General features: G+C 36.5%; 1 protein-coding gene across 3 annotated transcripts in view; it reads right to left on the bottom strand.

Annotated features, from left to right (window-relative positions):
• The window catches only part of LOC145937087 (opioid-binding protein/cell adhesion molecule homolog), a 301,044-nt gene that overhangs the window by 197,389 nt on the left and 86,169 nt on the right, over nucleotides 1-17,486 (bottom strand). For all 3 annotated transcript variants that reach the window (XR_014425471.1, XR_014425472.1, XM_083039939.1), the window contains exon 2: nucleotides 11,434-11,528. Coding sequence is in view for 1 of the 3 variants with exons in the window: in XM_083039939.1 (XP_082896065.1) it covers nucleotides 11,434-11,528 (95 nt within the window). In the remaining 2 variants the exon portion in view is untranslated. The remainder of the gene's footprint in view (nucleotides 1-11,433; nucleotides 11,529-17,486) is intronic.

Here is a 17,486-nt window from a genome sequence, read left to right as displayed (position 1 = left end):
GCGCGGGCTCCGCCATCTCTGACCACGATGAACGTGAATGCAGGTATAATGCCCCCGTCGTGCTTCCGCCAACTATGATAACCAAGTATTTACGGCCGTGCTCATCTCGCACGAGTTTCTGTAATTTACGGAGACTCGGAGAACCCGGCCCGCGTCGCAAACTATGTGTCACAATCTCGCGCGTTTTTTCGCACGAGTTTCGCGACTTTTCTGCTGGACGGAGCGGTGAAAAAAACGGTGGCACATGTATTTGTTGCCGTGAATTTTCGGACAATGCGTACGTTCCTTAAAATCTTTCCAAAAATCTTTGACAAGTTTCACAATGATACCTTGCACTTGACTCAGTGCACAATTTTTTTTACAATCGTAACTTTACTGTATCTTTCAATGTTCAAGAAGTAGTTAGAGATATTTCGAATGTATGTAAAAGAAATCTTGACATTCTTATATTCTTTACATTATATCTTCATTACAAGATAAACTGCAAAATTGCAATGTTGTGGAGAATATCAAAATAATTCTATGAGAGAAAATGGTGACAATTTTTATGTATGCAAAAAAATTTAACTTTATACGCACAAATTGTATTCAGTTAGCTTTATTTATTTATACGATAGTATTTTATTTGAACAGTTATATTTTCAAAAACAATATTATTTCAGCATTATATAAAATTTTGTATAATGAGTTTCCTTGATGAATGTCCAGACATTTCTCTCGATGAAATAAAAAAAAATAGTTTGTTTTCACACATGCATAAATATCAAATAAATTTATTTTTAAATATTTATGATCCTCCACTGTCGTATGCATATAAAAATAAAGATCAAAATATTTCAAAATTTACGAAATATCATTCAAACTATCCAGAATTTTTTTACGCACGTCGAAATATTTTTAAGGTACCTTATATTTTTATTTATTAATATGATATATATATATTTTTTTCTCTCTCATTCTCTTCTTTTTACTAGATATACTGGACGCACCATCCATTTCGTTTCTAATGGCGCTAATAACGTCGGTGCAGCTTCCAATACAATCACGGAATGTTCGTACACATACCGAAAGCTCCGGATCCGGCGTAACTTGTTTCGCGCGACAGCTCTCCCGACTTTTCCGACGTCCGCGACGTATTTCAGGAAACATTCGGCTCAATTTCTACTTCTCAATTTCCGGCTCGAGTCGCTTCCTCCCTACGGCGGCTCGCTCGCCGTTCCGTTGGCGGCCTCTCGAACTTTTTGACAGGTCGATCCGGACAAGGACGCGAGTAAAGATTGCGACCAACTTGGTTCGCGCGCGCGCATCATCACGATCTTATGTCTCCTCGTCGAGGATCAGAGAATCTCGTGTCACGAGAGAGAGCCGAGATTAGACTAGACTCGTAGAAGATTAATTTTCCAGAAGCGTATACGTGTGTCGCGAATGGCCGACAACGACGACGACGATACTTCGAAAAGGCGCGTATACGAGTTTTACGACTTTACACGAGAAGTCCATCTCGTATCCGTATATCTCCACGCTCGTGGCATTCAGACTGCGCGTGAGGAAACCCTGAACCCCTTAAATCAATGCCTGCTGACATTTTTGATTAGCCACGACCGCACAACTTCATAAATCTTCACGGTTGGGGCACGCGAGCAAAGTATACTTTTCACGTATTGTTATACATCTTGTTCTCTATTTTTTTTACGATTAATATTCTGAGAAATTATCGAGTTACGTGTATAAAAAATCCACGTGTAAATATCTGATGAATTGCTACATTTTCTCGTAAACATTACTACCGACTATGATAGAGTATTAAAAACTTTAAAAGCTTCCCTCTTTCTCCAAGTTTTTTTTTCAATAAAATTTTTATACGGAGATTTAAAGGGGATAAAAAATGTTTAAATCTTTGAACATTCAAATATTTATAGGTTTTGAAAATTTTTCAAATTTTTCTACTTCGCAGTGGCGAGGAAGAGCAAACTCTGGCAAATTTTCAGATTACACGTAAAGGTCAAATACCGGAGCTTCAAGCTGCGAAATCTTCTATCCGTCGTAAATTCGCGTTTTCACGCAAACCTCGCAAGATACATAAATATACGAAATCCCGCAGTGTGTGCGAGAGTCAAACGAAATGACTGCGGAGCAATTTCGGAATTCGGGCTTCTTACTCGCGGGCGGAATATTAACTAAGCTCGCGGGGGAGCAAACAAGCACTGCGACGATCCGGTCTGATATAATTTCGCGCGAAATTGAATTCCAATACGCCACTTCCCCATCCGCCGTTATGACGGCACTTTTTTTTAGTCGGAACGCGTATCCGCGAACGCGGCTCGAACAATGGAAATGCAATTCTACGACGACCGATGCACTTCAGGATTTCATCAGCTGTTAGCAGACAGACTGTTCCGCCTCTCTCATTCCGCGGTTGCATTGAAATAAAGTTAGCGAAACGCTAACCACCCATCGAGCCACCGTGACTCCACTCCTAGCTAAAGTACTCCTTCCATAAATTACTCTGGCTCACCTTTACCGTCTTCGTCTTATACGATCTGTACGACGTGATACGGACTCGATTTCAATCTCGATAGTAATCTCGTTAAGATCGAATAAACGTATCAAATTCGCAAGATCCTTAAATAGCCTCGCCGAATCGAGAGAACACACGACATTATACATTACTCATTAAGAACGTATTACCGAATATGACAGTACATTCAATTTTCAAGCGCTATATATTTCTTAAACTGAAATATTAAATTTTCAGCGAGAACCGCCGCTTCGAACTTATAAACTATAACTTTCAGAATTGGCGTTACTTCACTTTAAAAATGCATACGTCCAAACTTGCACGAAAACTCGGAAGAAGACTAAAATGATAATGCACCGGTAGTTGCAGGTGGTCGGAAGAACGAGTCAACGAAATGTGTCTGATGTGCAATTGGCGCGAGGGGGTTGCACAACACGCAAGTTACCCTGAAGATGATAATGATGGGGATATTAAGGTAATTAAGGTCCTCAAAGTAGTCGGCGGCTGTTGCAGCATTAGATACAGCCCCAAGGGAGGCCGTTCGCGAAATGTCAGTAGGAAATGTCATACGCGATTCCGACAATCTCCTATATCCCCGCTGTACACCGCTCTAAGGCTGTTCAATCAAAACTCCTTTTATGTCTCTTCGTTCCGGTTATGCGCAAAGGGATAAAGATCAAACTTGATTGCATCGCTAATGCGCGATCTAAATGCATGCATAACGCAACCAGCGTGATTTTCTTTTCTTCCTTGAAGCATATTTTTTATTTAAGTTGAAAGTGATTTCTCTCTCTCTCTCTCTCTCTCACTCACTCTTTGTCTCTTTCTCTCTCAACAGGTAAAAGAAAGATATTTTTGCAAACTTTAATTAATATTGCAATTACGAAATATACCTTTGCATTTTTATCTCGGAGTATTTGATGGTACTAAGTGAATGGATGTAAATGTCACGAGTACAATTATGATTCGTAATTATTTAAATGGAGCACTATATATACCGTAGATTAATATTTCCTGTAAGATGAAACGTTGTATAAAATCAACTTTTAGGTAACGCGAGCGCGCGCAAAAGGTCGAGGATTAAACCTAATCGCCTCGCTATAATGCACGATCTAAATGGATATTTGTCCCGCGGGTATCCGAAAGAAGACCGACAATAATACAGAAACAGCAAGCAACATTGAATTCTCCGTGTTCCAAATCTCTGTAGCAATTATGCAACAAATCGTAGCCGCCTGTAGCAACGCACCATTAACCGGCAGAGATTAGACATGTTTACCTTTGCTTAATTAATCGATGCAACACAAATAAAGCAATGTTTTGTATAGAAAATATTTTTACTTTAAAATAATAAAAAATAATGTAACAATGACTCTACACATTTCTATTGTATATTGTATATTTAGCGGAGCACTAAATGAACGTTGTCGTAATTTTGTATATATGTATGTATATATTCGATAATTTACAATTTAAATCACATTCATTATAATGGTATTCAAATTTGGTTAGCTCTACTGATTGATTAATCTAATACAAATAATATGTATACACATTTCATTTACGGGCGATATTGCATTTGACTCCAACATCCATTTCTAATGTAAACGAAAATACAAAGAATCGAAAATGAAATTATAAATAGCCGAACACGATTAACGAATTGTTCACTCTTTAATTGATGACCCTAATCATTGATATCGCATCGGCCTTATTTTCGCGATGTCTTTCCCATCTATCGGTTTGGTTCTTTAATTAATCAATTAGTTTAGCCCTCTCTCTCTCTGTGTGGCCATGTTCCAGTTATGCACCGCTTCGCAAAAGAATGATCATTGAAGCTTGATTGTTTCAGTAATCTGTGTCCCAAATGCATATCGATTTCATAAGCGCCGCGATAAAAGATTTACATGCTTTTTGCTTAACCCTACTCTCTCCCTCGTCCCCTCTCCACCCTATGTATTAAATTACAATGTCCGATATGTGTTCAGACAGTGAAATAATCTAACAAACGCTCCTCCGTCATTGTCATCAAAATTACTGTCGTACAATATTTCACGAACGCAAATCTTATATATGAATCTTCAAAGGATGTTCTAAATTCCAACGACATCATTTCCTTTGTGCCCTTTTACACTCATTATACGATATGCCGTGTAGACTAAAAGCAAAGCTAACTGCTACGTTAATTCTCTATCTAAATGCATATTTACTTCATGAATATCGGTCTAATACCGGTGCAAGCGGCAATCGCAAAATTTCTCGACTTTACCAATGAAATGGCCGTAAATGATAATACGCGCTGCTCATCTCTCTTCTCCGAGCTCTTTTACAATGGACACAATTCATGTTCATACACTTGTACGCTTTTACTTTGCCTTAAATGTTCAGTAAAACAAGATCAAAGCTACTCTTTTATGCTCCCCTATATTGAAAAATTTGTCCAATAATTCTATTAAACTCACTGAACTATGAGGTCAATAACATTATTATAGTATCGAAGACGAAGTGAAAATTTCTACATTTCCTTACATTAATCGCGTCTGCTTTCCAATTAGCGCGATCGATTATACATTCACAAGATTGCCAAGAGTTACGTGCTTTTGCCCGGTCACGGTTTAAAAAAAAAAAAAAGAGTCCGATGGGATTCGTCTTATAAAACTTTTAACTTCATCAACTACTCGTTTCAACAACATAGCTAGTATATATCTTATAAATTCATGCAATTTTTTATAATGAACATTACGTTTCATTAATTTTGCTAGCATATATGTCTTATAAATGGACGCAACAATTTTGCAACAAACGCATACGTTTAATAAATTTTTGCTAACTTATTGCCAATTAATAATAACAACAAATGATCAAAATAAATGTTAACGCGCGCGACATGCGCCGAATAAAATATGGATATATATATATATATATATATATTTAAATTTTAACACGACGGAAAATTATTATATATACGCGGCGTAAACAGCAAACGCATATTTTTGCGGTCGAAAACGAGCAGAGACAGAGAGTAGTAAGTGGCCTCGTTTGCCGCTCATGTTTTTCCACCGATACCGATTGCGCAACCGGACAGCTCAAACAAATTGGATCGAGACGCGACCAAATACACCTCGGCACATTTGAGCAGTTACAGAGTTAATAGTTTGCGGATTTAATCCGGCGGATCCAGTCACTATTATATAATGGCACGGTAGATCGTTCCGGAGAAATGGTTGAATCGAGTGAGAGAGTCCCGGATTAGCGGATGCATCAGTGCTTACAGAAGGCCATGATTAATCCAGCCCTATGGCCTGAAAGCCGATGAGTCGGGGCGGCCTGCAGGCAGACGAAGCGGAGGCGACGTCGTGTTTGCGAATTCAGATTGATCCGCGACTGCCAGATGCAGATGCAACTCCTCTCAACGACGTGTAAATTCGTTCCCCTGACCCCCTTCCCTCCCCCGATCGAAGGAATATAAATCGTCGGTGAAAATGAGTCGGCGAAAGCACGGTGAAGAAATACAACGATCTCAAGTCTGAGTGCCAATTAGACCACCGACTTATCGGAGAATCGGAGAATTGCGCCGGAGATACTGATATCGATTGCCGAACATTAACGTAATGAAGAGCCATTATCCGTCGTTAAGGAGTAAAATGCTGAACGAGCAATAAGCATATTATATCCTGCAGACAGCTGTATATGTTATATATTTATGCTATCTATTTTGTATTATTCCAAGTGTTAGTTTCAGGAGAGATAGATAGATAGATAGATATGTATTATACTGTGTGCATCATTAAATTTGCTCATAATTAACGTACTGCTGTTGTTATTAATGAACCAAGTTACGTTGTCCTACTAAGTTGCGCCACGCGACGTAAATAATTAATTGCTCTAATTATTTGAATAAAATTAACTATTGCCGCGCCTTATTATTAGCTTTTTTCGAACAGTTTTACATGTACTTTAACTCACGATTAGAGCTAAATTATATATATAGATGATGACTGAGAGGAAGGAATGGATAGCGAGGGGCAAACAATAATCGACGACGCGACTTCAAGTTTGGTCGGGCATTAGTTAACGAGCCATAGTTATTCGATTCGAGGACCCGAAACTAAACTTTGTAATTAAAATTCAAATGGAGCTGATAGCTCTCGATGAAAACTATAATCTTGAGAAGAATATGTCCGATCACTCGCAGTCAACCCATCTATTATATCCTCAGACTATAACTTATTGTTAGTCCTGTCCATACATATCTATTATAAAGTGTCGCTATATTAAATACCAGTTATGCAGTGCAACTATTATGCGATTATTGTCAAATTTAACATCTTTATTCCTCCCTTTTTTACGAAAAAAAAAGATAATTGTTTTAAAGGCAACACAGATTTCTATGATTAAATCTAAAACATTTGGCAAATTAATTTCAAAAAATTTGTAAAAAATAAATTTTAAATTAAGTAGATGATTTGATTCTTTTAATTTAATTCCTCGGCTAAGTTTTTTTCTATTAAGAGAATCGAGCATGTAAAGTACTTGTTAGCTTGCTAATACATGTTAATACTTTCGCATATTGACTTGAAAATGACTTGAAACTGACAAAATATAATTTGTACATTTGCAGCCAACAGTGAAATGCACTTGAATGCACGGAATATCGACGACGAGGGAAAGGGAGAAGGTCGACGCACGTGCAGGTATCATGTGGAAAGTAAAAGGGTTAATGTCCGATGGCGCGTATTACATGTAAACTGGCACGACGAGAGCCTGGAGAGGCGTCGTTATCTCCGTATCGTGACGATTCAAGCCTTCCGGCATAGCTGCGGCTGTTATCCGTCATCTTAATGCATAGCCGGAACACCGAGCGACGCACCACCGGCTTATAAACGGCACGATTATTCCACCCTACTCCTGCCCGTCGATCCTCTTCCCCTTCACCCTCCTTTGCTCAACCCCACGTCGTCCCCACGTAAGCAATGTCGACCGCGGACGGGTGGTCCGCATGCTCTCTATAAATGCATCGATTTGAATTTCATGTTGGCCGAGCCGGCACACGGGATGAATAGTTTTCAATACCTTTCCCTCTTGTCGATCCTTCCCGATTCCCACACCGCGCATAAATCTCTCCTTTCGCTCTATCGTAGATGCTGCTATTTTTCGCGATTTTATAATAATTCTGTAATTATCATATCCCTCTGCAATTATCCTACAAAAAAGTGCTAAATACTAATAGCACAATTTATGAATTTATATTTGAAGTATAGATATTTCAAATATGCATATAAGAATTTCATACTCTTTTCCAAAACGCGATTATAGTTTTTGTTAACTAAAAATGATGACTGTTATGTTACATCAAGCCGGTTTCACATTATGATCGACAATTAGAAGCCAAATAACTAGAACCTATCGCTCTCAAAATTAATTAAGCAGCCCTCAATTAATTCTCGATTGACGGAATGTAATTCAAACGGAAGCCACACACAGTGTGAATGAACGGCGAATAGATATATTCAATCATTACAATCCGGATAGCATTATTCAAGGAGCAATTATATTATGATACAAGTTCTAATTGGGGTGAAAGATAAGAATATTTCCAAATAATACTATTTGTAAATTACTCTTGCTTTGTACATTACTCTTACGTGACAAAAGTATATATATTTATGTAAAATGTATGTGATTATATATGTATAATATCAGACTTATTAAATCAATGCCAAATCATTATCATTGAATAATATTAAGCATAATCCTTGTTTATATATTATAAAAATTATCAATCCTTTCAGGGTGTGTGAAGTTGGCACCCCTATGTTATGCTATCATAGTTCTGTTAAGAGTTCTGAGTTATTTAGAACCATAAGAAGAGTTCTTGATAATTTTTAGAAATAGTTCCGGTCATTATGATAACGAAAATCAGTTTCAAAAAATAGGGGTGCCAACTTTACATTTTTTTACACATCGAGTTCTAATAGTTTTGAGCAGAATTTTAAGGTTCTTTTAAATAGTTATATAGTTCCTGATTATTTTTTTGAAAGAGTTCTGCAATTTTTAACTAAAAAAACGTACCTTCAATATCGAAAATATTTCTAAAATATCAAGTTCTCGTGAAAAACGTTAGAGTTCGTGATTTTCTAAATGTTTCGTAAAAGTGTATTAATCTAAAAAAATTAATCTCTTCGAAACTATAATAGATAGAGCCATGCGGTTTTCACGTTTTTTCTTGTCTTATCGAGTACGATTCAGAACTCTAACGTCTTTCCCCAGAACTTGATATTTTAAAAATATTTTCGATATTGAAAGTACGTTTTTTTTATCTAAAAATTGTAAAACTCTTTCAAAAAATAATCAGGAACATAACTATTTAAAAAAACCTTAAAACTCGGTTCAAAACTATTGGAATTCGATGTGTAAAAAAATGTAAAGTTGGTAACCCTTTTTTGAAACTGATTTTCGTTATCGTAATGACCGGAACTATTTCTAAAAATTATCAAGAACTCTTCCTGGTTCTAAATAACTCAGAACTCTTAACAGAACTATGATAGCATAACATAGGAGTGCCAACTTCACACACTCATCCTTTCATTGCAAAATATACAAATTAATATTTTCTTATTTATGACATTGCAAATAATCATAATGATAAAGTATAAACAATCTTGTTACTCGAGATATATAATCGTTTACTATAAAATTAAACATATGACAAACTTAAAAAGTTTATAGTTTTCATATACATAGAATATCTCTCATTATTGTGATCATCTTTATGAATTCTTTAATAAAATAAATTATGTACTATACATATACATATGTATGTGACTTGTAGATAAAATTTATTCATATTTAAGTATGCATTTATCATTTATTTATTACACGATATATATTTTAGCACTTGCAATGCAAGTTTGAATGTAATAATGGAAAATAAAAATCTAAAATAAACTTAAAAGCGCCGATTGCTTTTACAAGAGTTTGTCAAAAGCATCCCTTCATCAAAAATTATTCAGCAATTATAATTTATTGTGCGTAACAAGTGGTAATTAAGGCGAACAAAATAGCACTTTTATCACGGTTCATAAAACTAACGCTTCATTATTTAAAACGCTTTTTTGTTTACGATGCAATAAAATACCCTCTTTTTGTCATTCTCTTGCTCGTGCTTTTCTAATATCTTGAATGTCAAACAAGTATGAGCGCAGAAAAATTCCTTGGACAAAGCTTATTTATATACCAACTTTGCACACCAACCAGGAAACGAATAAAAATGTAACTTTTTTTTCAACGAGAGTTTATGCGCGAACTTTGCATGACAGTTTTCGCAAATTCGCGAAAAATACGTGGTGCAGTACATATGCATTGAGCATGTGGTTATTAAAATAATTATATTCCGACATTATTTAATAAACAAATAGATTTTTAGATGCCAATGCGTATTGAATTTGCAGTATAAAGCAAACTGTTTGGAATATTTTAATATATGAATTTTGCATTAAAATTAATTCGAAATATCCCAGCAATATCGTTAAGCACCAAACACATGATTATTTATTCGATTCCACTCAATATTTTAATATTGAGGCTGATGAGCAGCCGATTCTCGAGATAAGAGTTTTATTAATTCTCCTCTGACGCTACTTTTCTCTCACGTGGTTTTCATTCTCTAATTAGTACTTCGCGAAAGCTATTACCTACCTAACATTTTCGCTAACTTACTCTAGCTGACTGCATACAGTTGAATCGCGAATAAAGACTATGAATGAGACCGTCCTAGTTTATACCTGGTAAGTATTCATTTTTTATACCTCTTTGCGTAATTTTACTAATTAATTAACTAATTGCTTCGGCTGCGCAGAAGGATTCTTTAGATCGTCTGAAGTGTGTAAAGAGAATTGCGGAGAAAGATAGAAATTCACTTAATATTTTTCGTTTCGGTTCACTTTATTAGTGAACCTTATTGGTCAATGGATTAAATTCAGCCCAACATTCAATATTTTAAATTTCCTCTTTTGTTTTAGAATATTTTTATTAATAGTTTTGATTCTATAAAATTTATTTATTTAATTTTATATTTAGCGATCTGATCTAATATAATATATTAACGGAAATGCCTGAGATAATATATACAAAATTTAAGAAGATTTCGATATATTATTATTGACATTTTATAATGTAGTTATATATAATTACATTATCGCAAAGATTTTCCGAACGCTGCACATTAACATGTATTGGTAATATTTTCCCATTAAAATTACGAAACCGTCGCGTCACTTTAAGTGACTTAACACCATTTAGATACTTGTTATCATGAGAAGCATTCGCGTGCTACGAAATGGCCGCGCAGAATTTCCGCGCAGCCAGTTCCTAACTACTTATTCATGAATTATTCTCGTAAGTACGCTATAAAAACACGTTTTATGATCTCACAAAACGAAACCCGGAGTATAAGAATGTATCAGCTGATAAGTAGCTTCGGCCATTAAATAATTTTACGATAAAAAAAAGAAATTGTCACTATATTTCTTATTTTCCAGATATATGCAATATCTCGATTTTAAGATTGAATTAATTTTATCAAAATTTTTTCACGAGTAGTATGTTAATTAATTATACGTTCACGTAAAAGTTTAATATACTAAATTACAATCACAAGACGTGATTGATTTCTTATTAAAAAGCAAAATAGTTTTTTCTATTGTAAAGACTTAGTTGTGATTATTTATCCGATAACATTATTTATTATTAGTTCTGTATAAGAAGAGAAATGGCTTTATTGGGGGAAAATTTGTCGAATAAAGAGACTTATTGCGACAAACTTAATTGACACATTTACGGCCTCCGGCACTTTAATGAAAGAATCAATGAACAGAATGTGTGTTCAAACGTATCAATATTAAAATTTGAATTACCTTGTATCCGGCGAGATCTTGGACAACGCAGGACAGAATGGCTTCTCTTCCCACCGGCGCAGTTACATTGGTTATTGGCTCCTTAAATTTAGGATCTAAAAAAGAAAATTAAATTATGACCTCGAGAAATGTAATAGAAAATTCATTCAAATAAGTATTCAAATAAAATGACAAGAATTTTTTAAAATTCTCTTGTCTAGATGCATCAATTTATTATAAACATTATTTATTATAATATATACACAAAATACATACACATTTTATATTATCCATATGCATGTATTTTTTATGAAACACTGTGATAAAACTTTACGAAAGTAACAATTCTGATTTTAACTTGTTTATTTCTAGTTTAAAATAAAAATAAAAGTAGGTATTTTTATTCCTAACTTTTCACTTAAGTTTGACTAATTTATACATTTAAAATAATTAGTTTCCGAAATTTGTTTAGTTGGTTGACAGTTTGACAAAAAGATTCAGGTTAAATAAAATGCATGGCTTGATTTATTAAACATATGAAGAAGAAACATTTATAGTTATCATGTTTTATTAATCGATTTTCATATATATAGATCTACTAAATAAATATATCTTCTATTGAATAAATAAATAATTAAATTATTTTATTTTGTCAGATTTAAATATTCTTTTACTTATAAAAAAATCTTATTAAATTTAAATTGTTTTTAAATGAGAATCGACCTAATTTTTTAACATCCACTTGACATCCACTATTACTGATATATGTAGAAAATACATCTCCAAACGTACCTAGCGTGAAGACATTAATACCGTATGGGAGATGCCAAGAAATTATATCCAGCGATATAAAATATGGCGTTGGGAAGCAAAGGGCACTGGGAGGAGAAAAATGGCCACCAGCATAGCGTGAAAGATAAATGCACATTTGGATTGCCCGTTGCAGATTTATCCCCTAGCAATCTAATGCAATATTATTGGATGCACTCGATGTAGCACAATGCGATTATTTCGTACGCGCCCTAGGCGCACCAATAAAGTGCGAGCATCAAAACATGGATCATAATATGAGTAGTGTATTCCGTGTGTTACAATGCGGAATAAGGAAGACGGAAATCGTGTTTGCGCAGGAAACGAGCAGTGATCGTCGGCGCAATAGCGAATGGACTTAGTTTGGAATGCAAGTTAGTCATAGGCAATTTGGTAACTTCGGTACTATGCGCGGATCTTGCATCAATGCAAGGACATTAACCAACTCCTATCGACCGTTTGTAATGTCGGATGTATGTATATGTGAAACGCACGTATATGTAGAATCAATTCACAAACGCGTGCAACTTTTATGGCAAAAAAATTCTACATAAATTACAATTTTTGTTGTCGAGCTGCGGTAGGTATATCAATGAACATTTTCGCGGCGCGAAATTAATACATAAAATAAAAATTAATTGCAAATTTTATGAAGCATAAATTGATTTTTATTCGTATCGACCAAATTTTGTTATATCATCGTTATTAAAGTAAAATAAATTGGTTACGGTTATGTTGAATGTAAATAAAAGTGTAAAAAAAAGAGAGATTAAATTTTTCGCATTAGAATATAATTCGCTCGCGTGCAATTTTTATGATAAAAAGATTCTACATAAATTACAAGTTTTTTGAGCTGACGGTGTATCAATGAAAATTTTCGCAACACGAAATTAATACACGAAATAGAATTTAATTGCAAATTGTATATGAAGTACAAATTGATTTTTATTCGTATCGACAAGTTTTGTTATATCATCGTTATTAAAGTGAAATAAATTGGTTAACTTGAATGTAAATAAAAGTGTGATCGTAAAAAAGGGAATTAAATTAAATTTTCCGCATTGATATATCTTTACAAAATGTGAAATGTACAGTGCAGAAAAAGGCACACAGCGGCGCCATGAAAAGAGATATGTACAATCAGCGCAAACGTGCTCAATTAAAACATATATGGCAAAGTATATGTATACCCTCCAATATGTATCCTCAATATCATCGCTTTCCCGATAACAGGATTGTAAATAAAATACAAGCTCCCCTGCGCTGCCACAAAAGCGTCATCTGTTTCTCCATTAACGGTAACACGTAAACGTCAACATCGATCAACATGGCCAAGGATATTCCCGGCGCCGGTATATCGCCGGTATATCGCCTGTACGAAATTATTCCGGTGACTGCATTACGATATTGTCCATCAAATCTCACCCGAGTCAACACGGTATAGACGCACACATAACGCGCTCAAAGTCTCTCCACATGCGCGAGCTAGACCTATGAAAAGGTCGACATCGATCAAGGGCCAAAAATGCCCCACGGAGATTGTTTGCCAGAGACAGCGAACCGAAACGAGGGCGTGGTGCGCGAGCGGAGGCTGGGGGAGGAGGAGGGTTGAGAGAAACCCGCGAGAGAACATGACCTGTAGATGGGTCCGTAATGGGAGCATAAGGGAACCATAATTTCGTTGGCGGCCCGCGGCCCGTCTGGTAGCCCTCGCGGGAAATCGCGGCCGTATTAAAAGAGACTCTAGATTCGGCCGGCTATGATGGATCGGAGCTGCCCAAGAATGGCCGGCCCCGAAATTCGGCGGATTTTTCTAACCGAATCGGCGAGAAGAGAGCGAACGTACCTTTTTTTCCAGCGAACAATGAACGTGGAATGACCCGTCATTGATGGACGACGGATAAGCTTTATACACGCCATGTATATACGTATTTTCGGTATACTCTCTCATTCAGATCTAGGGAGACTTTCATCCGTGTCGAATCTCGTGATCTCGACACGGATGAAAGAGATCTACCTGAACGAAACTAGGCGGATCGCAAAAGGAAACCGCGACGAAATCAGCGAGTAAATATCACGGACGAATTACCCTCTTGAAAATACAAGTAGTATATACTGTCGTATTTTATTCAGCAGCTCGCTACTTAGTCAGAAAGCTTTCGGTTTTAGCGCGGTAATTAATAGCTAGAATAGAGAAAGTAATTTTATCGGTCTGGAAACGACGATAAAGATGCGATATTTATTCTCTCGTGCTAGAATTCGTAATGCAATGAATAATCAATTGATGATGTTTATCAAAGAAAACTTGCTTTTATCCTTTTATCTCATATCATTGAATTCGTTATCATCACGATTTGCGTTATGATCGCGGTTTTTCAATTTACCACTTTCATTGCATTTGCATTGCAAATCTCACTGATAACGTTTACGATAATGACGTGTAGTATAAATGCTATGAATGTAAGTTGTAAATTTTAGTGAATTTTTTTGTAAGACGGTTAATGGCAATCTTTCAATTAGTCTTGGAACCAAGACAAAAATGCATCCCCGACATCGACAATTCAGAAGTAATGTAGGCCTGCATTTTTCACAGCTTTACCCGCCGCATTTCCCGGGCATATTGTCGCCTGACATGGCATTTTAAGCTATAGCCGATGAAGCGTATGTAAGTAATCCAATATAGTCGACCATTTCGAAAAAAAAGCGAGCAAGGAAAGGCAAGCACGCGAAAGTTAGGGTACGAGAGGGTCGGGGGGCGATAAAAAATATCACGAGCGTTCGTCGATGCACATCGTCACTAATGCATTTTATGGGGTGAACGTCAAAATATCAACGTTCGGATTTCGAGCACGAGAATCGCGTCTAAAAAAAAAGTCCCGATTTCGAGCACAAGGATTGCTTCTAAAAAAAAAAAAATAGTTGTCACGACATTTGTGATGCAAAATAAATTTTCATTCATATCTCACTTATATAAAATTTATTTCATACATGTGTATGTATATCTGTATGTATACGATCAGGGCGCGTAATTCGAGAAAAGTAATAAAAAATATATAAGCATGCGTATCATTCTGAGGAATAGCTATATTCTCGACACGTGTAACATAAAAATGATGTACGAGAAAATACGACGACATACGGCTAAAAGTTAAAGGTAAAGGGCAAAGGGTAAGACTCTGTTATATAAATAAAGTGACACATTAACATTCTTACAACTAATTTCTTAAAGTGTTCGCACACTGCCGTTACCAGTAATGTACTACATTCGTAAATATAGCTCGGCATCGGTAATATCTCATCCATAAATAAATCAAGAACCCGTCATTGCTATCACCCGTTAAGAACCCGCATAGCCGAGACTCAGTGAACCGTGTCAAAATACCCTCGCAACGCGGCATTTCTCACCTCGACGACCGCGCTTTTCCTCCATTTTCGTCGCTTCGGCTTCCAAGTGGAAGCGTACGAGCGAGGTCAGACGGAAGAACACGAGAGACGAAAGATCACGATTCTCTTCGCGAGAAGAGAGAACTTTGATAGTTCTCTCTCTCTCTCTCTCTTTCTCTTTGCGTGCCGCCGGAAGATTATTTTCACGAATTCGGGTTAAAAATACCACTGGCCTGATGTGTGGTACAGTTTTTCTACTGTTAAAAACGTCGCGCAAAATAATAAAAATCTCGTCTGCTCGAATCCGACAAGTGTTTACGCCCCCTATTTATGACGATGACGGTGTCTTCTCTCGGATGCTGATGGCAGCCGCTGGCAAATACGCAAAATCCTCAAAGCACGTGCAAAGTACTTTATATATACATTCGCGCGCACCCTCCGTTTCTTCTCGCATCTATCGCGCTTGTTTGCCTGTGATTCTCGGATTCTGAGCTCGCCTCTTTTGCGAGCTTTATTCGCTATAGTCTTGCGCCGATCTCCGCTCTCTCATTATCCGCCACGTCGCGGCTTATTTGAATTGATTCATTCTGCTGTGTCACTTTCTACATTCATTACTGCCTTTTGAAAGAGATTCCAGTTCATATACTGTCTGTTATTCGAAAATATGTTGAGAGTTGTGTGTCTTTTATTTATTTACTCGCGATTAAATGAAAAATCATATTAACGTTTGTTCTCTCATTATCCTTGTCGGATGCCAATTAATATTTTCTTTCAAATAATAATTTAAATAATTTAAATAAAAGTATTTATAGTTTAAATTACATTTAATTATCACATTTAAGTGATAATAATTGCCTAGATTTTATATTTACTGACTGAATATCTGATTATATGTGTGAATAATGATATTGCCGCCCGAGGATACTTAATAAGAAATTATTCGCTCCTTTTCTCATCGCGACGACAAGCTTGCGTCTCTTTATTCTCCGTCAAGTAGAACATTTCCTTCCTTTTATGCATCGTCTGATTCAGCACTTGGACTCGTTCGTTTTTGTACCTTCCCGCCTCTCATCCTTTTTGCACCACGGTACGATACGGTACGTCTCTCATCGTTTCCCATCCCCTTCTCATTTTCTCAGCGCCTCTGTCCGTCCCGTCTGTACGTTCATTTTCATCCCCTCGCGCTCCGGTATTTCGCGGCTCCGCCGTGAACCCTATACGTGGTACAAGGCGTACAGTATAATAACGAGCCATGAACAGCGCAACGCGTCGGCCGCTTTATTTCACCATTTCTGGAGTCTGAAATATCTCGCTCCTCTGAAATCACTTCGCGCGAGCTAGCAGTAACTTCCCTCTCCGCGCACGGCTCTCGTTGCAAACGGCTTAATGCCTGCAACGGTAACTCATTCGAAACTCATTCCTCCCGAGAAATAGTTCGAGGGAATCTACGGGAAATACGAGAAGAGGATCCGTGTCCAATTTGTTGTAATAATAGAACCACGCGGACCACGAATTGATGCTCCACTATAGTCTACCAGAGACAAACAATTACTCGGGATAAAAAAAATTTTTTTCAAGTTTTCGGCATCGTTAATATTACGTGTCAAGAGCACGTAATCCTCAAATATTGTGATCCTGTTAATGTTCGATTGAAGTTTAATATAGAAATTGCAACATGTGTTTCACAGTTTAAAGAGAAAAATATAAAGAAAGAGAAGCATTTAATTCGGTCGCGATGCGAGACAACAAGAGCGCGGTGATTTGCGGACAGTCGCTTGATCTAAAGAGAGAGAGAGGTTACGGCGAAACAATTAATTATTCCGGTGTCGTGTCGTACAACGGGGCAGTATGTTTGTGCGCGATATCACTTATGTCGCCGC

The sequence above is a fragment of the Prenolepis imparis genome, unplaced genomic scaffold (assembly GCF_030444845.1).
Source record: "Prenolepis imparis isolate NDT839.2.m4 unplaced genomic scaffold, iyPreImpa1.0 SCAF_6, whole genome shotgun sequence".
Taxonomy (NCBI): Eukaryota; Metazoa; Arthropoda; class Insecta; order Hymenoptera; family Formicidae; genus Prenolepis; species Prenolepis imparis.
Note: the sequence above shows the minus strand (reverse complement) of the source record. Positions and strands in the feature narration are given on the sequence as shown.